Source organism: Saccostrea echinata, unplaced genomic scaffold, assembly GCF_033153115.1.
Source record: "Saccostrea echinata isolate AGI-Se365-2 ecotype Australia unplaced genomic scaffold, CSIRO_AGI_Sech_v1 ptg000012l, whole genome shotgun sequence".
Taxonomy (NCBI): domain Eukaryota; kingdom Metazoa; phylum Mollusca; class Bivalvia; order Ostreida; family Ostreidae; genus Saccostrea; species Saccostrea echinata.
This window is the reverse complement of record NW_026889761.1, coordinates 24,364,836-24,392,645: the sequence shown is the minus strand read 5'-3', so window position 1 is coordinate 24,392,645 and position 27,810 is coordinate 24,364,836. Positions and strand designations below refer to the sequence as shown.

At 33.5% G+C, this 27,810-nt stretch overlaps 3 protein-coding genes across 5 annotated transcripts in view; 2 read left to right on the top strand and 1 right to left on the bottom strand.

The window, feature by feature from the left end:
- The window catches only part of LOC133185592 (eukaryotic translation initiation factor 2 subunit 3-like), an 86,031-nt gene that overhangs the window by 817 nt on the left and 57,404 nt on the right, over nucleotides 1-27,810 (top strand). Inside the window, exons 2-13 of one of the 2 annotated variants that reach the window (XM_061320898.1) lie at nucleotides 1,014-1,077; nucleotides 1,178-1,239; nucleotides 1,343-1,408; nucleotides 1,821-1,942; nucleotides 2,254-2,348; nucleotides 3,476-3,634; nucleotides 3,912-4,046; nucleotides 6,114-6,208; nucleotides 6,612-6,756; nucleotides 7,097-7,266; nucleotides 7,586-7,758; nucleotides 8,224-8,283. In XM_061320898.1, the coding sequence (XP_061176882.1) occupies nucleotides 1,014-1,077; nucleotides 1,178-1,239; nucleotides 1,343-1,408; nucleotides 1,821-1,942; nucleotides 2,254-2,348; nucleotides 3,476-3,634; nucleotides 3,912-4,046; nucleotides 6,114-6,208; nucleotides 6,612-6,756; nucleotides 7,097-7,266; nucleotides 7,586-7,758; nucleotides 8,224-8,283 (1,346 nt within the window). Of the gene's footprint in view, nucleotides 1-1,013; nucleotides 1,078-1,177; nucleotides 1,240-1,342; nucleotides 1,409-1,820; nucleotides 1,943-2,253; nucleotides 2,349-3,475; nucleotides 3,635-3,911; nucleotides 4,047-6,113; nucleotides 6,209-6,611; nucleotides 6,757-7,096; nucleotides 7,267-7,585; nucleotides 7,759-8,223; nucleotides 8,478-27,810 lie in introns of those variants that run through there. The other variant, XM_061320897.1, reaches the window with a different exon arrangement.
- LOC133185587 (vesicle transport protein SFT2B-like) lies at nucleotides 9,641-20,023 on the bottom strand. Its single transcript, XM_061320891.1, has 7 exons — nucleotides 19,665-20,023; nucleotides 17,635-17,721; nucleotides 16,027-16,109; nucleotides 12,654-12,735; nucleotides 12,421-12,456; nucleotides 11,873-11,961; nucleotides 9,641-11,092 (listed from the first exon to the last, which is right to left on the bottom strand). Exons 1-7 carry the CDS (start codon nucleotides 19,728-19,730, stop codon nucleotides 11,053-11,055), a joined length of 483 nt encoding a protein of 160 aa, XP_061176875.1. The 5' UTR covers nucleotides 19,731-20,023; the 3' UTR covers nucleotides 9,641-11,052.
- Nucleotides 19,902-25,823, top strand: LOC133185586 (rho-associated protein kinase 1-like). Of its 2 annotated transcripts, none has more exons than XM_061320889.1 (4): nucleotides 19,902-20,041; nucleotides 21,396-21,864; nucleotides 22,363-22,706; nucleotides 24,781-25,823. In XM_061320889.1, exons 2-4 carry the CDS (start codon nucleotides 21,408-21,410, stop codon nucleotides 25,084-25,086), a joined length of 1,107 nt encoding a protein of 368 aa, XP_061176873.1. In that variant the 5' UTR covers nucleotides 19,902-20,041; nucleotides 21,396-21,407; the 3' UTR covers nucleotides 25,087-25,823. The 2 variants fall into 2 exon arrangements, with proteins under 2 accessions (XP_061176873.1, XP_061176874.1); XM_061320890.1 differs by having other exon boundaries at nucleotides 19,933-19,951.

Here is a 27,810-nt window from a genome sequence, read left to right as displayed (position 1 = left end):
CTTTAAATCAAGGTGATTTTCTTTTGCTTAATTTTTGCTGTTTAGTGTTACCATGAGAATGTAGTTTTCTGCCAGATGCAATTCGTAAAGGATTGTGGGTCCAGAGGTTATTGCGGAAATAAATTCATTTGAATGAATGAATTTTCTCTTCATCCAGGCATTGTCGTTAGAGCTCACAGTGCGAGCGGTACTTTGCAGTGCTCACTATTATGAAGTATTTCTTGATATGTCAGATTTTTTCAAATGTTGGACCTCAAATCTATTGATGTAGATAAAAAGCAACATACATATCAGCTCAATTTACTCATAGTTTTCAAGTTTCTTTATTTTTTCTGCAAACCTTGTCTCCTCAGCTTGAGGTATAGAGATGTGGACTCTTACCATTTCAACAAGGAATTTTTGTGAATTTATTTAATATTTATTTCTTTGGTAAACCCACATCATAACCTAATATTCAAGTAGACTACTAGACTAAGTATATTGTGATCATGGAAGATGAACCAAAATACCACAAAATCAAATGGAATGAACATAATTATAATGTTTATTTAGGTTCTGGGTACTTATAAGTTAATGTATGATGCAACAAAATGAAAATTAATAGTTCTGGGTTATTGCATCAGTCTTGATATATTTTAAAATCTTAGTGAACACTTCCTATATGGCCTTTCATGAATAGATAAAAGACTGTGTGTAAGAGGGTATAGGAACTGTGTAAAAAAAAAAAAAATCCACTTGTCTTCTATGGAAAATGATGAATGATATAGAGTACAGTATGTCAGATATGCAAGAAGTAGAAGTGGTAGATAATTACAGTTAATGCTGCTGTCAGATGTTTAGTTGAAAGGGAATTATTTCAAAAATGTTCTTGTGAATTTTATATAACATTACATGAACTTATTACGAGTAAGTCAAACATTTTAACATTGTCTGCCATCTTAGAAATACAAGTACTTGTTAAATATGCATCTCATAATAACTTTTTACTATAAAATTTTGCTATGTAATTTCAGAATATAGACAGATTGACACCCCTCACCCCAGAAGTCATTAGCAGACAGGCAACTATTAACATTGGTATGTATGCATAAATTTCAATTCTTTCTTTTTTTTTTCTTGTATTGGATCAATCCTGACAAGTATTTATCTCCTTATTATTCAACTTTAAATCATTTAGGTACAATTGGTCATGTAGCTCACGGAAAATCTACAGTGGTCAAAGCCATATCAGGAGTTCAGGTGTGTCCCTATGATATCCATACAATTTAATTCTTTTTGACATGTTCACTGCCCTACTTTGGAGTAAGCTGTGTTTATTCTTATGTACAACTTACTTTTTCAGACTGTTAGGTTTAAAAACGAACTTGTTAGAAACATCACCATCAAACTAGGATATGCTAATGCAAAGGTAAACACAATGTTGTGTCTTTTTTATTTCTAATTTGAAATACAGTTGAACTTTGGTATCTCGAACACTGATATCTCGAATACCATGGATATGTCGAAATTGTTTTGGAAGTCCCAACCCCTTTAATATTCTTTAAGTATTTTACTCTACATATCTCAAATCCTGTGATATCTCAAAGGTTTTTCTTGGTCCCATTGAGTTCGAGATATTGAGGTTTGACTGTACATGCATAATAATTTATGACTTGTTATAATCAACCTTTGTAGTGTTTATTTGTATATTGTAAAGTGACGGTATACTGTAACAGTGATGCCTGTACCCACCTGTAGTATTTATGTGTGTATTGTAAAGTAGTATGTGTAAACTAAATTATTAAGTGGTACATGGAGTGACATTTTTTTCTGTTTGACAGATATATAAATGTAACAATGATGCCTGCCCCCGCCCTGGCTGCTATAGATCCTGTGGAAGCTCAAAAGAGGACAATTTCCCTTGTGACAGATCAGGGTGCACTGGTAGATTCCAGGTCCAAAGGTGAGCCCATTGTAAATTGTGTTGGATCTTATGTGATAAGTCTGAAGAATTTTGATTATTTCTTTAAGATTTAACATGATTTAATGAAAATGTGTTTTCTGAAACAACTGGGTTTTTTTTTATTTCAATACTTGCAAGGTAAATCGTTTGGATTTTGGAAAGTTATTTGTCTCTGATGAATTTTAAGTAAAAAAATACTTGTAAAAATGGAATAGCACATATTTGCCAGGAATTTTGTCATAGAAATGTGTCTTTAGATTATTGATTGCTCTGGTCACAACATTCTTACAGTAGGCAGATTTTTGTTGTAGACATGTATCCTTTGTGGATTGTCCAGGTCACGACATTCTTATGGCTACCATGTTAAACGGAGCAGCCGTAATGGATGCAGCATTACTATTAATAGGTGAGATACTTTTGGGAGGTATTGGTGTTACTAATAATAGGTGAGATACTGTTGGGAGGTATTGGTGTTACTATTAATAGGTGAGATATGGTTGGGAGGTATTGGTGTTGTTATTAATAGGTGAGATACTGTTGGGAGGTATTGGTGTTACTATTTATAGGTGAGATACTGTGGGAGGTATTGGTGTTACTATTAATAGGTGAGATACTGTTGGGAGGTATTGGTGTTACTATTAATAGGTGAGATACTGTTGGGAGGTATTGGTGTTACTATTAATAGGTGAGATACTGTGGGAGGTATTGGTGTTACTATTAATAGGTGAGATACTGTTGGGAGGTATTGGTGTTACTGTTAATAGGTGAGATACTGTGGGAGGTATTGGTGTTACTATTAATAGGTGAGATACTGTTGGGAGGTATTGGTGTTACTATTAATAGGTGAGATACTGTTGGGAGGTATTGGTGTTACTGTTAATAGGTGAGATACTGTGGGAGGTATTGGTGTTACTATTAATAGGTGAGATACTGTTGGGAGGTATTGGTGTTACTATTAATAGGTGAGATACTGTTGGGAGGTATTGGTGTTACTATTAATAGGTGAGATACTGTTGGGAGGTATTGGTGTTACTGTTAATAGGTGAGATACTTTTGGGAGGTATTGGTGTTACTATTTATAGGTGAGATACTGTGGGAGGTATTGGTGTTACTATTAATAGGTGAGATACTTTTGGGAGGTATTGATGTTACTATTAATAGGTGAGATAAAGTTGGAAAATGATATTTTTACTATTAATAGGTGAGATTACTAACTTTTGACATATCAACATAATTGGTAGGTCTACCAGTTGAATTTACAGCAATGGTGTCAGTATTTGATGTGGTTGCATCATTAGGACCAGATGCTATTGATGCAACAATAGGTCATACTTAAAATAATGCAACAGTAGGTCATACTTAAAATGTTCCTTACAAAATAACAGGTAGTTGAAAGTTGAAAAAATTTGAATACTTGATTTAATTGGGAGACTTTGACAGGATTTTGGAAGTTTTTCATGATTGCATCATTTCTCTGCTGGGTTTATACATTTACGCAGATTTAGATAACTGAAATCAAGATTCTAATTTTAGCTGGAAATGAATCTTGTCCTCAGCCTCAGACCTCCGAGCACCTGGCTGCCGTAGAGATCATGAAACTGAAACACATCCTGATTCTACAGAACAAAATTGACCTGGTAAAAGAAAGCCAAGCCAAGGAACAGTACGAACAGATCCTCGCATTTGTCAAAGGTGGGTTTATTGATCAAGGCTTCAAAAAGATGAGATCTAGAATTCTTTCTGCAAAAAAATGTCTGCAAACTAGAGGTTTAAGAATGACATATTCTGGCATCATGTCCAATGTTGCCGAGTGTCAGCATGAATACAGAATTATCTTTCATAATAGGAAATGTCTCAGTTTGTGATGGGAAACAGTTTGAAATAAATTTTGAAGGTGCTTTACAAATTTTTTATTTCATAAATCCTTACTTTTTGAGGAGATTTAGAACACATCAGTTGTCTGTTTTAGGAACGATTGCAGAGGGAGCCCCTATAATCCCTATCTCAGCCCAGCTTAAGTACAACATAGACGTCATCTGTGAATACATCATTAAAAAGATCCCAGTACCAGTGAGGGATTTCTCATCAGAACCCAGACTTATTGGTAATTATACCTACATAATATATGATGTTATGAGGTGTAGATACTGGAACATCTTCGCTAGCCAAGGGTTTCTGATACGCTACTCTCCTCATAAACCCTTGGCATACGGTGCTGACAAAAGACGGGATTGTTTTCATCACGTGATCACAATTCTTACCAGGTACACACAGATTGCGTCATCGACAGAAATAAAAAAACGTATTTAAAAAAATAATGTTTTTAAAGAATAATTAACAGGAAGGTATTGAGTTATGTTAATTTGTTATTTAAACATGTTAAAATGCAAATCTAGATCTTCAGTACAGTGCGGACTCATTATTACGGTGACGGTTTTATAAGATAGAACGCTTATTACGTCGTAAATTCAAAGCACAAAACCATTTCTTAACAAATCTATACAAAATAGAACTGTTTATTACGATGTCCTAAAATGCTGGGACTCGGTATTACGATGTAAAAATTCTGTCCAAAATTTTTTTTCACCCCGTGTTTATTCAGTGTTGATCGACTGTAGACAATTAAGGAGACGCTAAATAAACATTGAAACACCTGTGCTCTGACAGAGTGTTAACTTGCAGGGCCGTTAGGTGATTAGTGACGCTTGACTGCACACACCTTGACTGTTCTAGCGAGGTCAGCAGAATTGGAGACGTGTCAAAGCCATTGTTAAACAATTAAACTGTTTATTTATAAATGTAGTCTCTAGTTTATCTATCTCTGTAAAGTTTATTTTATTATTTTTTTTACTATGGTTAATAAGTAAAATTAATTTATTAAATAAAGGGTTACATTTAATCGTATGCATGTATGTTAAATACGTAATGTGTAATTTCGTTTGCAGTTAAACAGAGGGAATTGACAGCTTGGGTATCAAACATAATTTTGGCAAAATTTGAACTCCACTAACGTTTTAAAGCTTGGATAGTGGCTTGGACTACCTCACAGGTGTCAACAGAAATACAAATCGATAACTGCTGAACTGCTAATTGAACTCTGTTCAGTAATTTAAAAATTCAAATTTATTTTGACATTTAGCTTGTGTGTTCTCAAATCCTGTCCAGGAATATGCCTATCACACTGCCCACTTTCATCAGTTGTTCACTGCAGCTCTAAGCTTATTGAACACCCAAAACCGCCCATTGTTGTTATTTATGTAGTAACGATACGAAGACATTGAAAATTTTACGAACACATTATCTAGATAGAAACGAAAGTAAAAGTAAAAGGAAATGGCGGCAGATAAATGAAGATTGCCAAAGTTTTTATAAAAAATGTGCACATTTCTTTTAAAATGAAGGAAATAGAAGAAATAGCATCATGAAGATATCTATTCAAGATAAGTTATTAATAAATTATATGTATAAAGCGTTTTAATGAAGAATTTGAACAGAAGAAGGAAACAAAAGGAGAAAAATACACCTCCTAATACAACAACAAGCTTTCAAAACGATGTTTTACTGGATTTTATTGGGAACTTTTATTACGTTGCCCTCGGTATTACGATATTTTACCATGACAAAATGAACATCGTTATAACGAGTCCGCACTGTATTGATTCTTAATCACATATTTTGCACGTAGCTTAAGACATTGGATGACACCATATAGCTATTCATAGAATGGCATGTTATCTTACGGATCGTTGTTTACTTGCGTTTTTCATTCCCGATATTAAAGAGTCAAGATATATCCGGAACGCAAATATCATCATTTACAAAAAACAATTGCTGATTGGTCGAACGATGTCCATCACCTCCAATCACAACTTGAGAAAAAAATCCCAACTTTTTTTTAACACCGTATGCCAAGGGCTTATGAGGAGAGTAGCATATCAGAAACCCTTGGCTAGCAAAGATGATACTGGAACTAAACTGAAATTTCTTTTAAAGGACTAACTCTATGTTAATTATGAAAATTTCTGCAAGTTTTCTTTTCATAGTTACACATGAGTAATAATTAGCTTTCTTTGTTGTGTTTGTGGAATGACCATTTCATAACTTTTTGTATTTGTTAGGAAATTTAATGCCTGTCAATCACTATTAAACATGATTTATATTCTATATTTAGTAATTAGATCTTTTGATGTCAACAAACCAGGAAGTGAAGTTGATGACCTCAAAGGGGGTGTGGCAGGAGGAAGTATCCTAAAGGGTGTTCTAAAAGTATGTCCTCTCAAAGAATCTTTACAACATCACAAAAATTTATACAACAAAATCAGTGAATTTTTCCATTCTGTAAACTAATTATATTTTTGCTGACATACTGTATGTGTACTTAAAATAGCGGGCTTCATATTTTAGCTGCTATGGCATGGACAACAATGGTGTAATTCATAAATACCGCTAATAAATCATTTATAAATGCAATATATGGCATATTTTTGTGTAGCGCTAATTCATGAATACTCCAACAACTCAATACCCAGTGATTATGCTAAATTTTGAATACACAAATTAATGTATACGTACAGTATATTCATTCAGTTTGAAAAAAAATGTAAAACACACACACACACACACACCCTCACATACACAAATGGCACATAAGGCTGCTGTTGAATTACAGGTCGGACAAGAAATAGAAGTGAGGCCTGGTATTGTGGCAAAGGATCAGGATGGGAAGTGGGCGTGTAAGCCCATCAGATCTCGGATCCTCTCCCTTCTGGCCGAACAGAATGATTTACAGTATGCAGTGCCAGGAGGTCTTATTGGTTAGTCAAGATTCTTAAACTGTTCTCGAAAACCCATTTTAGGAGATCTTGAATGTTGCAAACATGGTTTTGTCCCTTTGCAACTAAAGCAAGAAAATTATCCATAAGTTTATTGTTCATGTAAAGCATTTGTTGAGAGCATGATGCTCTCCTAGATACCTTGTTTAATGTACATGTATTATAAGTAAAAGAAGTGGCATCAGTGAGTAAAATTTGAGCTTGAAAAAAAGAATGATCTCAACTCTTTTCCCCTTAAAATCATTGGCAAAATTTCTTTATGGAACTTTTCCATTTTGCAATAAGATGATTTGTTTGAAATATTAATATTTTTTTCTGACAGGTGTTGGTACAAAGATTGACCCAATGTTATGTAGGGCTGACAGAATGGTGGGTCAGGTCTTAGGGGCCGTTAATGCCCTCCCCGACATCTACACAGAAATAACCATCTCCTTCTTCTTACTGAGACGACTCTTGGGGGTTAAGACAGAGGGTGACAAGAAGGGGGCAAAGGTACAATATGACTCCCTATTGATTTTCTGTCATTCATGAAGCATTAATTAATTTTACTTTGATATGGTCATGAAACTTACAAACAACAGAAGTACATGTAAAAGTGCTATGCCCCTGTTTGAGGTAGAATCACATTAGATGAAGAGACTAAATTGTATACCAAGAAATCAGTAATTATATTGTACACCAAGCATTGAGTACATCTGTATTGTACAGCAAGAATTGAGTAAATCTTTATTGTATGCCAAGAATTTAGTACATCTTTATTTGCTGATATTGTGCATTTACAGAGCACTGTATTCAAAGACATTTTTTTCAGGTACAAAAGCTATCAAAGAATGAAGTGTTGATGGTAAACATTGGTTCCCTGTCTACAGGGGGGCGGGTCATCGCAGTAAAGGCTGATTTGGCCAAGGTTGGATTAACTAACCCTGTATGTACCGAGATCGGAGAGAAAATCGCACTCAGCAGACGTGTGGAAAAACATTGGAGGTTTGTAACAATATGTTATCTAGCATTACATATGGCAGACTGATTCAGTTAAAGCTGGGTTTAATTGACCCTATTTGGTACAGGGTCCTATATAGAATTCAATAAATACGGTAAAGATTGTAGGCTTTATCCTTTAGGTCTACAATCTTATTTAACTTTATTCTATAGTTACATATAAAGTGTTCATCAGTATCAATTTAAATTCTCAATTGAAAGGGTTCAGGACCGTGTACCAAACTGGGTCAAATAAGCTTTGAGGGGTGTCCTCATACCCAATAAAATCATGAACTGTACATTGTCTGTGTAACTCTGTGTGATATGGACTGCTCTGAGCCTGGTAAACTTCTCATTAAAACCTTTCAGAGACCTCTTTATTCAGATATTTTGCCAAGTTACAGCACAATAATTTGTTTGCGTCACTGTAGCTGTACATTTTACATGAGCTTTTGTGACTATTTTTTTTAGATTGATTGGATGGGGACAGATTCGACAAGGAATTAAAGTTAATCCTATTGGACAGGACGATTGAAACATTTTGGGACACTGTTTTTCAATTTATATTAACATCTTAAAAATGATTTCTGAGAATTGTGTCTCTGCAATGACATGGACATGCTGGAAGCTCACTGTATGGTGCATTGTTAAATTATTCACATGGACATACAATATAACTGTTGTAAAATATTACAAAATAAAAATGGAAATACATGCATCTGTAACAGAGTTTTTTTATTTCTCTTCAAAAAATTTCAGTGACGGTCTTCTTTAGTGTATAAAACACACTTATAATGAAGTGCCAGGGATGGACGACTTTGTTTCCTTGGGCCAAAAAAAAAAAATCAAGTTTCTCAGGCACCGCTGCATCAGGTCAAGCACTGCGGCATTGATCAATTTTATTGACATATTGATTCGGGAAGTATTTTATACAGGGAAATTTTCGCCCCCGTTTTATTTTGCCCCTTTAGTCCTTGTTGCAATCGGGCAAATTTTGAACAGGGCGAATCATAAGAAAATGGCATTATCTCTTACACAGAACCGTGTCTGGGTGAATTCAAAACTGGGCAAAATTGTTTGCGAGTGAAAAAGGGCAAAAATAACCCTATATACAATAATACAATTTTCTCTTTTTCCAAGTTGAAAAAGAAAATGAAAAAGAAAATGGATGTGTAGATGTAGTTTGTTCAAATCATGACCCCCCAGGGTTGCTGGGGCCACAATGGGCAATCAAAGTTTTACACGAAAAAATCTTTAAAAAATCTCCCACACTGGGTGTTCAAAATTTTTACACATTCATAGGAAAAATCTGTAAAAATCGTCTTCTCAAGAACCACTGGGCCAGAGAGTTGAAACTTAGGTGGAAGCTTCATTAGTATAGATTCAAGTTTGTTCAAGTCATGACCCCTGGAGGTAGGATGGGGTCACAATGGATGATCAATGTTTAACATAGGAATATAAAGGAAAAAATCTTCTCAAGAACACAAAAGGCATGATTTATAGTCATATCAATATTGAAAGCATCCTCGGATTTTGTTCAAATCATGACCCTTGGGGTAAGGAGGGGCCACAATGGGCAAATACAGTTTTACAAAAGATCATATACAGTAAAACACACTTATAGTGAACACCCTTAAAATGAGTTGATGCTTACAGCAAAGTGATTTTCATTCTCCATGACTGTAAAATATATTGTAAACTTAATGGATATAACGAATTACGCTTATATACCAGTATATAATGAAGCAAAATTGTCCATCCCTGGCACTTCGTTAAAAGTGTATTTTACTGTAGGGACTAAATCTGTTGAACAGCAGCTCCATAATGACTAAGGTGAGCGTTGTCGGACATGCATTGAAAATAATCTCGTTTGATATTCTATCAATAGTAATTTGAGAGCAGTTTATTGGAATAATACATTTACTTCAAGAACAATTTATAAAATGATTGATTCTTTATTATTCATGGTGAGAAGTGATTAAAACATGAATCATGGACAGTGTATGACAGAATCTTAACAAAAATAAATACACCACAAACATATGAAGTGGCAAATTAAACTTGACCACACTAATGTTCATTACAGCACTCCTTCCAAGAATACTGAATGAAAATATTGACATATAAATGAATTTTTATCTTTTATAATCTCAGTATCGAGCAGGCACAGTGTGGTTAATTAATTATTTTATAGACAACAAATATGTGGACAGCTTAATGAATACATGAAAGAGTTATGTTAAATGGTAAGTAGGGGTAAAAAGATTCAATTCACTTAAAAATAATCTCAATGTTTTCAAAACAGGGAGTTTGTTCATTGATCAAAAACAATTGATGTTAAATTCAAGTACAATTCTAAATGATCTCATCCACCAATATACTATGCCCCCTTACCATTATTAACCTATTACATCAATTACTAGTACATGTACATGTATTTATATTTGCTAGAATATTAAAATGATGCCCAATAAGATATATTCTGAAAAAATAAAACTCACTGTCGAATAACACACAGTTGGTAAAACATTTACCAATAGGTGAATTTAAAAAGCAAGGCCTTTATTTTGAGGAATTTTTTTTTTGTTTGCTTGTTTGTTTTGTTTTTATGTGTAAGCTGTCTCTTATATACTTCACTGCATCAATATTTTCATTAAATTTCTGCAAGTGTACCTTCTGAAAAATATCCCATTTTCCATGTGCTAAATTCTTGGTCCACAAAAATAGATTTTTAATTTATATGCAGTTAGATGTTATATTTGTATTAAATATCCATCATCATTTTGATTGTATATGTGAAATAAATGAATGATAGCACCTTAGACAAGTATGGGCACTGGAAGGCAATAAAATGTGATTGAAAACTGCTGCAAAATCACACACACTTTAGTACTTCTTACTTTTAAATTCTTTAAGAAATGTATGAACAACTTATCTAGTATCAGTTAGTGAAAAAATATGAATATCTCATCCTAAGAGTCCATTTTCAATAACAACATCAATGGCTGAGCTACTTTCCAAGTCTGAGAGTGGTGGAATGATCTCAATGGCTTACATTTTTAAACTTCACAATCTGTAATCATCCCTTCCTTACACTAATACTTCTACAAATATGTATCCAAAACTTATACTATTTTCCTCTAAAAATAGCACAACTGTAAACAATTCACAAAAATATACATGAAAATACAAGAACTTTCTTTTTATAGCACTTAGTCAAACAGACAAGATGAGAAATAAACAATAAATATCATCACTGTAGATGGTCAAAGCTTGGGCCTTGCTGAAGTAGATGGGGTGTCATTCTAAACAGGACGCAAAACATTTTTTGGCTGCATCCCTGAAAATAAAAAAAGAGAATGCTCCTTAAAATTTTCCTCGCATCCATAATCCTTCATAACATTAGATATTACAGAAAAGGTAGCAATATTTTCTATTTATATATTTTCATGAATATAGTCCTGTAGTTATACATCAATATAGTCCAATAGTCATACATCAATATAGTACAATAGTCATACATCAGTATAGTCCAATAGTCATACATAAATATAGTACAATAGTCATACATCAGTATAGTCCAATAGTCATACATCAATATTAATCAATAGTACTATATTGATGTATAACAATTAGAATGGTATTATGGAATACCAGGTTAAGGTTAATTTACCTTGTGAATGGAATATATGAGAGGGAATACCAGGTTAAGGTTAATTCACCTTGTTAACAGAATATATGACAGGGAATACCAGGTTAAGGTTAACTCACATTGTGAATAGAATATATGACAGGGAATACATGTACCAGGTTAAGATTAACTCACATTGTGAATAGAATATATGACATGGAATACCAGTTTAAGATTAACTCACATTGTGAATAGAATATATGACAGGGAATACCAGGTTAAGGTTAACTCACATTGTGAATCGAATATATGACAGGGAATACCAGGTTAAGGTTAACTCACATTGAGAATGGAATATATGACATGGAATTCCAGGTTAAGGTTAACTCACCTTGTGAATGGAATATATGACATTGAATACCAGGTTAAGGTTAACTCACATTGAGAATGGAATATATGACAGGGAATACCACGTTAAGGTTAACTCACCTTGCAAATGGAATATATGACAGGGAATACCAGGTTAAGGCTAGGAACTGTAGGATACAACACACCAATGTAAGGGCTGGATTCTTTAGCTGAAAGGTCAAGGACAAATTGTAACCTCTTATCTTCTGCATGAACTAACTGGTTACTAACAGTGAACTACAGTAAAACTTCATTTATCTGGATGATTTCACTTGGGACGAAGGTGTCCAGATTAACAAGGCCCCACTGTACTTAAAAAGAAAACTGCAACAAAGACTTTAACCTAGGATGCTGACACTGAGGGTATCACATAAGTTCCCCCCAACTTCATTGAGGTAAGCTAAAAAATCTATGTTGTGAATTCACTATACATGTATACACTCTGACAAATTCGTTATATGGATACAATGAATTAAGGATTTAGCAAAGCAATTTCGCAAGTCCCTAAGACCTCGCTATACTAGAGTTTTACTGTAACTGGTTAATTTTTTTTTTATATCTAAATCAAATACTGTGTTTACTCTTTTATACATTCAAATACTGTATATCAAATATTTTAAGATACTTACTGCAAAAGCACAGACTAATGTCAGGACAAACATCACCTGAATTACACCAAAAAGAAAAAAAAATATTGTCAGTATTATCATGATTAACAATGATTTTATCAAATGACATCAAGAAGTCTACGGTGAATTTTAAAATGCTCTGACATTCTACTTCCTATATAAATAAATATGACAAGAAGATGGGTTTTTTTTTTTTTTTTGAAAAAAAGCTGTGGTTAAAGTCAGGAACCTACCAGGACTAATATTGTTGCTATTACTCTTGTTTTTGCAAACATTTTCTTCAGTTGTTTAAATGGTCCCATTAAGAAACATGTACTGAAATATACAGACAGAAAATAAATAGAATATTAATATTTCTTAGACAGAAAATAAAACAAAAATAATATGTAATTTAATAAAACAAAAACAATATGTAATGTAATAAAACAAAATGTAATAAAACAAAAACAATATATAATGTAATAAAACATAAATGATATGTAATGTAATAAAACATACACAATATGTAATGTAATAAAACATGAGTATTTTTGCAAAAGAGGTCAAAGGTCAAGATCAAGTGGACTGTTAGGCTTGTATTTTTTAATCATGTAATTTCTATAAAATAATTGATTCTGACTGGATAAAAAATTCTTTTGATAAATGCATCAATAGAATCTGGAGTTCACTTGCACTTAGCAGCCGGAACTACTTTGGCCGACTCTACATATTATCCCTTCCAGAGTACTTTGTGAAAGAAACATAGGTAATCAGAGATTACAGAGCTCACCTCAACGAATGTTGTCCTCAAGTAAGGCAGAAAGATCCTGCTCCAAAAACTTTAACTTGGTCACTCATCCGAAAAATGTAGATAGATGCAGCATCCAAAGCAAGCCTGGTAGTATGCATCTTTAGACTATCATCCATACAAGTTTGGTCAATATAAGGCTTATACATGTAGTTACTTGGAAATGAGACCTGCTCCAAAAACTTTAACCTGCTCAAAAACTTTAACCTCTGTCCCAAAAACATTAGTCTGGTCATTCTTTAGCTGAAATTGCAGCATCTGAAACCTTGACTGGTACAATGCTAGAAGCATCTTCCATGCATCTCTGATTAATATACGCCATATATGTACTTGAAAAGAAATCTGCACCAAGAACTTTAACCTAGGTCGTCGACACCGATGCCGAGGGTATCACATAAGCTCCCCTTTTACTTCATCGAGGTGAGCTAAATATGAAATTTTTTCTCCCTGAATTTCAAAACTTGTTCGATACGTTCCCGAGTTATTTTCTACTTTCGTTTCTTTTCAAATTATCCCCCTTTGCTTAACAAATCAGATCGTCTGCATGACAACAATGCAGTTATGGGAAAGAAACAAATCATCATACAATGTTTGTCTTTGAGATGACTGGTATGAACAATAGAACTGTGAAGAAATGTTTTTATGCTTCCAAAGCGGAGAAATGCTGTTAATCTGTTAATTCTTAGGAAACGAATGCATGAGAAAAGTGACACTGAGCAAGGACGCATTTCTTTCAATGTTAAACAGTTGGCAGCAGGACTCTTCCCGTGTTATGCATGGGCAGGTCAAAATACTTACATATATGTTGGGTTTGAAATTCAGAGGATGAGATGTGCAAATAAAATTCAAAATTTTGGTGACCTAAAGAGAGTTTGCAGGGTTATTTGGAGTAGTTTCCCTTACATTTATGAACCTTAAAATATCAGCTTACCAGGAAAAGTTTGAAGTACATTGTACTTACATACCTAATGGGATATAACAAAGGGTAATAACAGAACTGGTAAGTCATTTTTGTGTTACTGTTAAAAACAGCTATAGTACTTGTGAATGTTGTTTGTTCGTTATTTTTTACTCCGCGTATGAATATTTAGGTCATATATATGTCAAAATTAAGCTGTATGTTCAGCAATCGTTTGTTTTCATGTTGAATCTCATCACTGAAAGATAAATATTAAATGATAAGAAATTAATCTTATAATTTTTTATATAATTTCATCTTTGATCAATGTATCAAAGGAAACGTGGACGGAAAACTTTTTAATCATTGATGAAGTTTTCTGTCCCAGTTTTCTTTGATACAATGATCGAAGAAAAAATTGCAAAATTCATTTCTTAGATAATATCTTATGACAAAGAGTACACATGCTAAATAGCGCAGACTTACCCCTTAAATGTCAACAATAAGCTATATACGAGGGTTGTCCGTAAAGTTCGTGGACAAACTAAAATTTTAGTAAAAGTTGTGTCTTAGACATTTCTTATTAGCATATTTATAATCCTTTACTATATTTGAATTACACAATGAAATTTTTTTTTTCAGTTTTAAGTGTATAATTACAATTATGACTTCATTATTAGACTTGAGATGGTGACCCGGAGCACAACAAAGATTTAATTAAAAAGTTATTTATCACTTTATACATTTCATTTGTATTTTGTAAAATTCCGTGGAAATTTGGGATGGCTTTCACAATTTGAGGTTGACAAAAGTTATAACGTCAAACCTGTAAAATTTGAACGTTCAAAGTTTCGAAATGGCAGAGAAATCCAGGTCAGAGTTTATTAAGACAGGATCGTCATTGTTTGAAAAAAGGATGTTTTCGGATAAGGTGGAGCAGAGAGCAGTGATAAAATTTTGTGTAGATATCGGAAAAACACCATTAGACACCCATAAATTCCTTAAACAGTCGGAAAATCATAGTAAAGTAAGCCATTCCTCAGTGTTTAAGTGGCACAGAAGATTTTTGGACGGAAGGGACAGTTTACAGGATGACATGCGTGAAGGAAGACCATCTTTCCGAGATTGCAGTGCTGTAAAAAATGAAGTTCGTAACGTGACTTTGCCGTATTTCCATACATACAGTTGTTTTACGCAGAAAGTGGTTTGATGATTTGCAGGATCTTACAGAAGAAGTGTTAAATATTATTTCACGTATGAAACCAGAACAGTTTGTGCACATTTTTGATGACTGGTTAAAGCGACATAAGAAATGTGTTGGGTTTAACGCTGACTTTGTTGAGAAAAGTTAAATATATTTAGCTTTTGACGTCAAGTAAGGATTTTCGTTTTCGTGCTCCTGGTATGAGTGTGTATCTTTTTTGTATCTGATAAAAATATAACTATTGTGCTTTGTTTGTGATTAAAACTTGCATATTAATAAACTGAAACATGAATTTAATGAAAATAATAGTTTCATATATTTTATCAATGTTTGTCAGTAATTACCAATGTTGTCCACGAACTTTACGGACAACCCTCGTATCAGGTCTATAAACTATTTTGAAAAGTAGGTCACAGATCATGTTCAAAGGTCATGAGGTTGGTAACCATGACATTTCTCAAAAGCCATAGTGCCAAGCAATATATGTGCAAAATATCAAATCCATATCTCTTACAGTTCTGGAGATATAAGGTGTGACAGACGGACATATGGACAGACAGACGCAAGGTAAAGTGATCTCTGTGTTACTCTGCTCTGTGGGCAACACAAAAAGTAGGTATATATAAAAAAATTACCGTGGACATGTATAAACTCTGGAGAATACATTTCTTAAGAATAATTCAAATCTAAAAAACGTGTACTTTCAGAAATGTTTACCTTGCAAGTGACAAAATATTTCCAAATGTGTAGAAAACAGCAAACAGAACGAGTCCATTTTTAAACCACAGAAGGACGCTTCCCTATATAAATGCATATATATAAAAACATACATGGCAGATTCAAAATACATAAAAAACTTTAAAGTTACCAAACATAATCTGGTAAAATTTTGCCTACTGACTCTAGTGGCAACGATCTCATAAAATTATTATTAACCTACTTAAAACTTTGCTAAAAATTGAAAGTATTTCAGGATTTACACATATTCTCTATTCAGTATTTGTACATATTTAAATTCAAGGGAATTAACAATATATTTTCTTTGAGTAACAAAAATTCTGCTTGTCAATAAGGAACATGTTATGTTATCCAACTCACAAATAGGAGAAATTTCAAAGCCTGCATTGTCATTATACGAGGGTTGTTCAGAAAGTTCGTGGACTATGCCAATCTTCGTTATACTATCTTCAAGAAATATAAAATGAGCACATTGTCATATGTAAAAATATTTATTTTGTTTAAGTGTGAAGTTTCATTCCATGTGATTTAATAGAATTCATGTTATTTAATTTTAAAATCAACACGTTTTGTAACCACGGAGCAAACTCAACAACACTGTAACGTCGAAACATACCGACATGAGGTTCTCAAAAATACTATCTCTATGCATTTCGTACAGTAATGCCAAATACCAGTGCACTCATTTAAAACATTTCTCTATCACTTGAAATCTTTTTTGCTAACAATTGTTCCAGTAGCATCATTTTGTTTGTCAATGTTATATTTTTTTCACTGCATAAGTGTGCTTTCACAAGATCAGCATCTGTGAACTCTCAGCATGACGTTACTAACTTTTTGATGTTTTTGATAAGCTTTTTACAGATAATCCGTTTTCTCACAGATCACCACCGTCTAAGCAGAGTAGTCTATCATTCAAATACCGCTTGTACCATATACACACAAATGCATGGCTCGCTTTTAACATATTTCCAACTTTCTCTGGCATTTTCAGAGATTTTTTTCTGGAGTTTCCCAGAGTACAACACAAAATTGTATGGTTTACTGCTGCTCCGTGACGTTCTACGACGTCATCTTTTTTGCCTTTTTCAGTGAGGACTACCTATCTTCTGAAACTGATTTCTTTCCAACGAAGCAAAATATTAAGTCATAATTTGGAATCAGAAACGACAAAACAATTCTTAATTTGAACGTGTAGCATTTTTCCGTTTTCGTGACATTTTAAAGAAGATATGACTTCAGACATTATTTAGTGTCTTGATTGTAAATTACAAAATTTTGACCTGCACCAGGATCCGATAAATTTCGCACTTTTTTAAGTCTAAATAAGTTTGAAATAAACCAGGATAATTTAAAAATTTTTGATACACATCATTTGAATTTACTGTTGAAATCATTCTTCCAAATTTGGATATAAATATAATATGATGTTAAGTAAAAAAGTTATGACGGTAGTCCATGAACTTTCCGAACAACCCTCGTACATCCGACAGTGACTAAGCATAATGAATGCTACATCACAGAACAAGATATTCAATTTTTTAAGTAAACTGTATATTACATATGTATGTTAAGCTCTATACTTACCAATATAGAGAGGGTTATCCCCAACACAAAACAAACAGCAAAGGCTTTCAGTCTTGTTGACCAGCTTAAAGTGGTAGAATTTGATATCTGTTTAAATGAAAATGTGAAATTTCATGAATACAGAAAAAAAAAGTTAAGTTGCTGAAAATAATGAAATTTCAAATCCTTCTTATTGTAGTTGTCTTCAATACAAATATTTCAAGATCATTTTAATTTTTTCTTCTAGATGCAAAAAAAAACGTTAATAGAAAATACATAGGTTAATGGGTTTATATCAATTTTGAATACAAAATACAATGTACAGCATACATGAGATACCTTCAGAAATCTACTTTTTAATACAGTTTTCAGTTACACATCTTTATCATGATTATAGAATGAATATGTCATGTGAACTTATTTCAATTCATACAAAAATTAGTACAAATAAAGATCATTCACTATTTGGCACAATCAACAATGACTGCTTGGGCACTAAAAGATAGTTATCTCCCTTATGATTCAGACTGATTCACAGTAACTGCAGTACTGTTCTTTTGCAGGGCAGCAAATGATACAGCTTGGTGAAATATGACGTTAAAGTAATTGTTAAATATACGTCATTTGATTATCTGTCAACAAAAACTTCGCCAAACGTTATTATTTTGCCCTGCAAAATAGAAGTACTGCAGTTACTGTGAAGGGGCTAATTGTTTGCCATATCAAATGCAGACCTCATAGAGTAAAAACAAAAATTTTGAAACAAATTTATAATAGTAATACCGATGAGGAGGAATTTTACAAATTTAAAAGCTAAAACACGATACTTTGATAAAATATATTCATTGCAGATTAAAAATAGCTTAAGATGGCACTTATACTGGAGGAAATGGTTTGCAGGGCAAAGATAACATCTACGAGATATAACATGCTTTAACTGGGAAAAATACTCTGAACCTTCAACAGGAATTTGTTTTCACCAGTCATCTCATAACTCTGTGATCAAAATGAATATTTATAAGCAAAGCAGGAAAAAAATCTCAAAGTCGAAGATGTCTGACAGGGTTATTATTTCATCAATATATTCGGGGTGAAACGAAAGTGCAAATTGACTAAAAAAACTTAATTAGAATGATGTGACTGTTCAAGATTATTTTACAAACTACCAGTCCTCAAAAATTTACATTTTTAAAATTAAATTATGCCGAGTAGCGTGTTTTTACTTATACCAAACCTGACTGAATAACGATCCCAATAAAAAAATGAACCGAACCGAAAATGGAAATATTGTACCGTGCATCAAACCAAGAAAAAATACTGCGGTGAATCAATACCGCGGTGAACTGTTTCACCCCTACAATATATTGCAAATAAATTCTGAGATAAATCTCTTTATGTATCGAGGAAGAAAGATTTATTTTTTCTTAAAGCTATATATAGCGTATCTGAGCTAAAAAAAATATAATACAAGATTGAGTGTAGATATACATGATATAATGTTATTTACCATGTTTATGTTCAAATTAAAATTTTCACAGCTTTTGAACTGAATAACCTCAGGTTTCTATAATTAAATTGACTTTAAATGTGTCTTTTATTTAAATGTGGAGGCCGTAAATAAATCGGTTATTGTTTTTTTTTTAATATCTTTTGAAAAGCGGTTGATTTAAATTGAGTAAATTACAGAAAAGTACTATCTTTATACGAAGTAATAAATCAAACTGAAAGATATTTCTAATTTTGGTTATCTGAACTTATCAAAAATATACCATATATGACTTAATCTAGAGCTTTACTTGCAACTCCTTGAAAAGTAAGTGCCGGCCTGTGGACTATACTGAAATGTGCAAGTGTTTTACCGTACATCACATATAGAGAGAAAATTTGCACACATCTTAAAAATAACTTAAGAATTTGTTTTAAATATCAGTATGGTAATGTCAATAAGAAGTCTCCAGGATATTGCCAGATCATCAACAAGCACATGATTGTCACTCATGTGGTACCGACTAATTTACAGATACTTTTTACACGAATAAATTCATCTTGACCTGTGTAACAATTCCGGCTTCCTCTTCTTCGTCATCCCCACTTAGGGCTTTCTTTAATTTATCCATTTTGAGGACGCCAAAATAATTACACTAAATCTGAAAGCAACAAGTGTAGAATTTCCCCCTATTCATTTACCCAAAACAACACCACTTCCGGTCAAAACTCCATCTGGTGGGAGCAAATCAACGGAATATACCGGACTTTGCCGAAAGCTACGTCAGTCGGAAATGTTTGTTGTGTATTGACACTGGCAGCCCAGCTGTATTTGGCAGAAATTGGCTAACACGTCGGATTCGCATATTCAAGAGGGGAAACGACACTATTATTGATGTAAAACAGTCATTGGGAGCCGTTGTATAAAGTTTCATCGCATTTTGTAAGTCCCATTTAGTTATAAATTGCACACAAATGTCAAAATAACGTACAGCTAGGCTATATTTTGATACAGTTGATTGACTTTGTCTATAAATAGTTTTATTATCAGCTGACTTTGTAAACAAATCGTGTTGTGTTGTAACCTTTATTACATTACTTAGATAGGATGTTATACACATTCATTACTCACTAATTTAATAAAATATGTGTTATTTAAGAATATTATTATTCTTACTAAATACTTAGAGAAAATTAGTATAGCTGTATAACTGATTTAGCTTGCCTGAGCCAATGGCTCAATTAAGTCAACTTTTCCAGTCAAAGTTTGTTATCTGTCTGTTAACTTTTTGACTTCTCTAAAACCACTTGTCCAAATTATATCCAAACTTAGTTAATTTACACAAAGCCAGGGTTCGAAATTCACTATATACAACTCGCAAAACGCGAGTTAGAATTCCCAAATTGCGAGTTAAAAATTAGGTAACTCGCAAAAACTTGCGAGTTGATTTTTTTGCATTGAAACTGTAGCAAAATTATATAATATGACAGAACACAACGCTTTTGATTTAAATCAGTAATTTAAAAAAAAAAGGCACACTGTAGTTGTATTTTGTGTATTGTACAGTAGTTACTTTTTCCTTAAGTTACATGTATTTAATTTATATAAATTTAACTTTATATGAAAATTGCGAGTAGTCTTATAAAATTGCGAGTTCACTTTCTTGGTACTCGCAATTATTTGCGAGTTGTAATTTTAGGGAGTTTCTAACCCTGAAAGCATTCTTAGATGAAGAGGATTCAACTTAATTTGTTTTAAAATAAAGAACCATGCATATATTATGTCTTCTTGTGAAAGAGGAGATAATTAGACAAGAAAAAGGCAAAAAATAGGGCAGTTGTCTTAAAAAAATCTTCCTCTCAAGAGCAGTGGGTCAGAAAAGATGAGAATTATGTTAAAACTTGGATTTAAATCATTGTCCCCAGGGGTAGGGAGGGGTACAATAGAAGATCAAAGTTTTGCATGATAATATGTAGGAAAAAGTTTCTTTTAAATCTTCTTCTTAGGAAGAGCATGGTCATGGTAGTGATATCATATGTAAGTATCCTCAGGGAGTGTAGATTCAAATTTTTCAAATCATACCCCAGGGGATAGGGTGGGGTCACTGTTTGAAGAACAGCAGAGCCAAGGTTACTCAGGTGAGCATTGCAGCCCATGGACCTCTTGTGATGATTTAAGAGGGATTGAACATTAGGACTTTTTAGATATCTATAATAGTTTTTAAAAATAGTTTAATTATATTCTATGATACTTGTCACTAATATTTAACCATTTTCATTTTGATTATTTTTCTCAGTCAAGTTTCACAATGCCAAGCCAGGGACCACCATTCTTTTATCCAGATTATTTTCCTAACCAGAGAATGCCATTTATAGATGACAGAATTCCTCATCACCACCAGGGACCAGCCCTTCCTCCAAATATGCCTTTCATGGCACCACCTTACGGGAATCAAATTCAGTTTAGGCCACCTATGTGGGGACCACCAGCTTACAACTATCAGAACAATGTGGTGCCATATGACGATCAGAGGCACCGCAGTAACAACAGGAATCTCCAACCTGTTCAGGGAAATCCCCACAACAATTACAGATCCGACATGGAGGAGGAGAAAACCTGCTGTATCTGTCACGATCGTTTACAAAACTCAGAGGAAAGAGGAATCCACCTGTGTGACGGGGGACAGGAGGAAAGGGAGACAACTGAGGAGGAGAAATCAGAGTCTGATTTCAGTGTGGAACTGCCAGATATGGATGAGCGTCTTGGTAAAAATATGAAGCCCCAGAGGGGCACACAATTCCTATTAAAATTTGATGTCTTAAAAATGTCTAGATTCATGTTGATTGAATTTAAACATATACAGTAGAGCTCATTTATAAGGAACTTGGCTATAAGGAAATCTCAGTTTAATAAAGGGAATTATGTTTTTTCCCCATCTCTCTTGTCATAACACTGGACTTCTTATAACCAAGTTTTACTTTATCCATTTTTGAATAATATTTAAGATACCATGATATTAGACTTCTGTAATTAAAATTAATACTTATATTTTCATTAGTTCTTGATAAGAAATTGAATAGGAAATTCATTTGAGATTTTTAATATTAAAAAAAAATAAACTCACTTCACCTTTTATAGTATAGTCTTTTTCTCCCTATATTAAAATGCTTCTTTTCAAGCCCCGAAAGTGAAAGGCTTTGTAGAGTCTTTTTTATTTTTCTAATTAATAAATAATAATTAATTATTAATCTCCATATTTACAGAGAAGCTTTTGAATGAACTAAAGGACTGCCTAAGGAACAAATATGAAAGTGTCACAGAAACCCTCGAAAATTATGTTTCATCTCGCATCAACAAGATAGGAACCCTCCATAAAGACGTCTTAGAGGAAAAGTCACATCTTCAGAATCTCCAAACAGAGCTCCAGACCAGGACAAAAGAACTGGAGAAAAGGGAGAAGGCTTTACGAGAAAAAGAGAGCCAACTTCACAAAGACCGGGAGAAGTTTGATAGTGAGATTCAGAAAGAGAAGGAGGAGATATGTCGTCAATGGCAACAGCTGCGGGATGAAATCTCCCGAATGGAAAAACTACATGAAGTGCAAAAGGTATACATGTAGAGGTTACTGATGAAAAATTATCCTGATAATGACTCAGGGTAGTTCATAAAGGAAACAGGAAACGGCTACACTGGTGACCAAAATCTAGTTATCCCCCCCTGATTCTGCCTCTCTGGATCTAAGTGCCCTGGAATTTAGTGCCGGTGTTCATAAAAGAGAGTACAAATCAATGAGGGGAAACAAATTGGTTCTAATGTACCCTGAATACAGTTGTTGTGGACCTAGTTAAGTTCACACACACAGTCTAAGTTTAATACATTGATGATATAGTGTGGTACCTCATTTAAACATGATTCAGTAAAGAAAGGGATCTATATAAATATTTCACAGAGTTGGATAGATTTGTCAAACCCTGATGTGATAAACACATTTTTAGGGTCTAAAGCATACAGTTCCCTAAATCTTAAACTGCTGACTGATATTTTATCAGTGCATCAAAATATGCAAAATAACACAAAAGTTCAGTCGAGGTAAGTACAAACACACACAGATTAAACTTCCTATTAATAAGTAAATTTGATTAAAAAGTATGATCCTGTTAATTGCAAATAATGAGTTTAATTATGATTTTGTAAGTCTTAAATACAACAATCCATCTCCTATAGAATATACAAGAGCAGTCTGGGTACACATCAGACAGTACTTGCATCATACATGATTGTACGGTACATACCCAGCATTTTCTGGACTTCTATGAGCTGGATTGAACTTTTAAGAAATGGGGATTCACACAGGTAGTTCTAAAAATCCAACAAAATTTTATTCCTCTAAATTCACATTTTTGTGCAATCTTTTGTACAAAAACAAAACTGAAACCCAATTTATCTCCCTTGAACAGGAGTCAGAAGTTACCTCCCTTGCCCGACACATTCTCTATAAAAAGTTTGCTGTACTATCTATATATTTTTCCTTGTGAATACCCCATCTCAAAAAGACAGATGTAACTTGAATTGTACAATGTGATATGTGTGTTTTTCTCCTAACAATTTCTTTGCAGGCCTGATGATGCGTAAAATCGGGTGAATAATGTAGGATAAGGTATAGGTGTCTGTACCGTGACATAAACCATTTTGTTACCCACAGACCATGTGACAGTCCAGGTCATTAATTAAATGACTTATGCAGGTTTCTATTCTGTTTATATTTTCCTCACACTTAAATCAGTTTACCCGTTCTTTTGCGTATATCATTGACAAGAATTTGACTGTCTTTGCCACGTTGTATAAAGCAAGCATCACTGGTTTCTACTAGTACACTTTTCGGCATCTGATAAAGATTACAAATTATGTCTACAACTAAAGAAAAAAAAATGCAAGAAATATACAAGAATGTAAATAAACACAACATGATATATTTACTGTGTTCTATACGTATGTAATGATGAATATTGATGCAGCGGTCGTATAAATTTGTTGTATGCTAGTTTCTTTTGTACTGATATATAGGTATACATGCCGTAAAAAAGCCGAGAAAAACAGCTTTATATTTCTACAAGAGTTTTCTCCTCAAGCCATTAGGTGATTTAATTTCACCTGTTTACTCCTGGTTAAAACGAAGATAAAATTTGTCCATATGGGAAGGTAAAGCTTATGTAATGACTGGTAGAGTATACTTGTCCTTTTGCTAACTGAGTGATATTTCAAAGTAAGGTGCTTCTTCACTCCTTGATTAATGAGATTAGTAGCTTAGTAAGAATGGATTTACTGAGTAATTATGTTCTTCATCGTTAATTATGTAAATAATGCAAACCAACTTTACTTATATTGTTGTGTATGGGAATGTTCAACAAGAATGTACAGGTTTTCCTTGAAGTATTTATAAAATATTACCTGTTCTCAATATAAATAACACCAAAATAGAAACACAAACAACTCATTGCTGAAAGAATTTTTTTCATATAAAATGTTATTTTATTTGAAATTTCTCTCATTTTGAATACATAATGTTTTTTTTTATTTAGAAATTAGATAAAATGCATGTAAATTGAGCATTTGAATTTAAGAAGAGCGATAACACGAAGAACTAAGATTTTATTAATAAATGATATTTTATGACTTTTCAGGGGAGGATCAAGCTAGACATTGGGGGTGTGATCTTTACTACATCCAGGTTAACCCTAACCAGGGATTCAGAGTCCATGCTGGCAGCCATGTTTAGCGGTCGCCATGAGGTCCGCGTAGAAGATGACGGCACTATATTTATTGACCGGGATGGCACCCATTTCCGCTATATCCTGAATTACCTCAGAGACGGGGGAATCAAACTCGATGCCCTACCAAGAAACAGACAGGTGTTGCGAGAACTCCGAAATGAGGCAGTGTTCTATCAAATCCATGGACTTGTGCAACAAATTGAAAAACTGATTTAAAATGATACTTAAAGAGGCAATCAATAAGCATTTCAGAACCTTGTAATTTAAAGTTTTTTGTTCCTTAATACTGGAGTATGCAATTAAGATGTCAGAAGCAAATACTATCAGGGATGACTTAAGTATTGATGACTAAATATTTGTAAGGGTTTGAACCAGATACCTATATTAAACGACATACTGTTGGGATTAATGATGTGTCAGTATTCGCCTACATGCAGTACTTTCACAGAGTGGCAGGAAGAAAAGACTACCATGCAGAAGAAAGAATGGGGTAGTTTTGATTAAGTAGACTAGTAGTTAGAGTAAACAGACAGATCTGTTTGTATTACTAGACAAAAGCAAGTTAAGTAATGTACGTGTAGTAGTTCATTTTTTACTGTCCATAAAATTAATTAGAAAAGATCTACCATACAGCTGGTAAGATTTAAATTGTCACAGGCATAATGAATCAGTCTGTTTACTAATCCATGTAAATCTTAATGCATCTTTATAAATCAGACTGTGTGCATGTTTTACACTGTATCGATCAAGTGCTTTATTTCTTTTGTTCAAATGCTGTTTCTTGCTATGCATGGATTTTCCCGGGGATGAGGGAATAATATAGAATTTGTGATCAATATGTCAGGGATTCTGTTGTTTTATGTGTATTAATGAGTGCTTGGATTTCATATCATTTTTATGAAAGATGTCTTATAATCAATTTTAAAATAAATATCATATAATAATAAATTAAATATATCTGTGTATGTTTTTTTTCAAAAATGTCCTAACAGAAGAGCTCAACAAGCACCAAGAGTTTTATGTCAGAAGTGAGACACTGTCGACAAGAAAGGATGAAAAATGTCTGGCAAAGTGAACAATTGTTAATTTACCTCCCTCCCCTTTTTCCTATTATTGTCAGGAGGAGGAATTGGAATCGGACTGTTTTTCAGACAAAATTAACAAATTGAATTTATGACCCCCCCCCCCTCCCCTTAGGATTGGCTCAAAACCAGTTTGAGGAGATTTATAAAAGTCATTTTTAGCTCTATATCATGGTATTTTTTTGACAAGCAAAACAAAACAAAACAAAAACCAACTTGCCCAAACTTAAAAATCCTATTTTGTGTTTTGTGGAGGGGGGGGGGGTCCAAACTCAATTGACTTTCTTTACTGTTTTAAATCTGAGGGGTCCATGTTTCCTAGGGAGGAAGGTCCAAGGTCACTTTTTTTAACATTTACATAGAAATTTAATAACTCCTGACCCCCTCTTGATCCACCCATAGAACAATTTATGACCAGCAAAGATACTTAAAAATGTAGTACTTTGATTTTTGAAAAGACTTTAACTTTTCAGGCCTATAGGTTAGAAAACCTTGTTCTACATTCCACGGGATATGACAAATTTCTGATTTAAAATGTAATGATTTACTACATGAATTAATTTAATTTCAAGTGCCACATCATCTGCAGAAACCAACTGTTGATTACGCTTTGTTCCTCTCTGATGATGGAGAAGAATAAAGTCTATATATATTAACTTGCTTGTCAACATATTAATCTCACATGTCAACATATATAAATATTTTGCTTATTGACATATTAAAGTTGCGTCTAGCATGTTGGAAGTCAAAATTTGAAAAATTTCCAATTTATAGCTTACTTGAGCTGAAAACTCAAAATGGTCTTTTCTGTACACATTTTGTTCATCGTCCATTTGTCTGTCCTTCTGTCTTTAAACTTTTCACATTTTCGACTTTATCTCCAGAACCACTGGGCCAATTTCAACCAAAATTGCCAGGATCCATAAAAGAAGGGAATTTGATTATGTTCAAATGAAGGACCACACCCGCTTTCTAGTGGAGATAATTAAGAATTAATGAAAATTTGGTGGCATCTTTTAGAAATCTTCTCAAGAACCATTGGGCCAGTGTAGATTCAAGTTTGTCCAAATCATGACCCCCTGGGGTAGGGTGGGGCCACAGTTGGGGATCAAATGAATACATGTACATGTATAAAGAAAAAAATCTTTAAAAATCTTCTTCTCAAGAACAGCGAAGCCATAATTAGTCATACTGATATGGAAGCATCTTCAGGTAGTGTAGTTTCAAGTTTGTTCAAATCATGATCTCCGGGGGTAGGGTGAGGCCACAACTGGCCACAGTTTTACATAGGGATATGGAATCATCCTCAGGTAGTGTTGATTCAAGTTTGTTCAAATCATGACCATCAGGGTGAGGATGAGCCACAGTGTGTGTGTGTGGGGGGGGGGGGGGGGAGGGTTCAAAGTTTTACATAGAAATATATAAGAAACAAACCTATAATTAAAAAAGTCTTCTTAAGAACAGAAAAGCTATGATTAGTTATACATATATGAAAGCATCCTCCGGTAGTGTAGATTCCAGTTTGTTCAAATCATGACCTGACCCCCAGGGGTAGGGTTTGGGCATAATGGGGGATCAAAGTTTTACATAGGAATATACAGGAAAAAATCTGCTGACGAAGAAGAGAGCCATATTGACACAGGTGATTGTTGTGGCCCACGGGCCTCTTGTTTTTCTTCTTGCCTGACGATATAATTTATAGAAATAACTTGCATAGGGGGCAGAAATATCTTATTTGCCATAGACAATCATAAACCTTAAAACTAGAAGTTCTAGAAGTTATCTCTCTTTTAACATGCACTGAATATTTTTAAACATTGGTAAAATCTAAAATTCATGCTTTTACTGATTGTTAAAG

What these genes read in the sequence shown, in the direction of transcription:
- LOC133185587 (XM_061320891.1), bottom strand. Translation starts at nt 19,730, where the DNA reads ATGGATAAATTAAAGAAAGCCCTAAGTGGGGATGACGAAGAAGAGGAA. An exon ending in GGATAACCCTCTCTATATTG is followed by an intron (nt 16,110 to 17,634) that starts GTAAGTATAGAG and finishes GCATTTATATAG; the next exon opens with GGAAGCGTCCTTCTGTGGTT. An exon ending in AATATTTTGTCACTTGCAAG is followed by an intron (nt 12,736 to 16,026) that starts GTAAACATTTCT and finishes TGTATATTTCAG; the next exon opens with TACATGTTTCTTAATGGGAC.
- LOC133185586 (XM_061320889.1), top strand. Translation starts at nt 21,408, where the DNA reads ATGCCAAGCCAGGGACCACCATTCTTTTATCCAGATTATTTTCCTAAC. An exon ending in AGATATGGATGAGCGTCTTG is followed by an intron (nt 21,865 to 22,362) that starts GTAAAAATATGA and finishes CCATATTTACAG; the next exon opens with AGAAGCTTTTGAATGAACTA. An exon ending in AACTACATGAAGTGCAAAAG is followed by an intron (nt 22,707 to 24,780) that starts GTATACATGTAG and finishes ATGACTTTTCAG; the next exon opens with GGGAGGATCAAGCTAGACAT.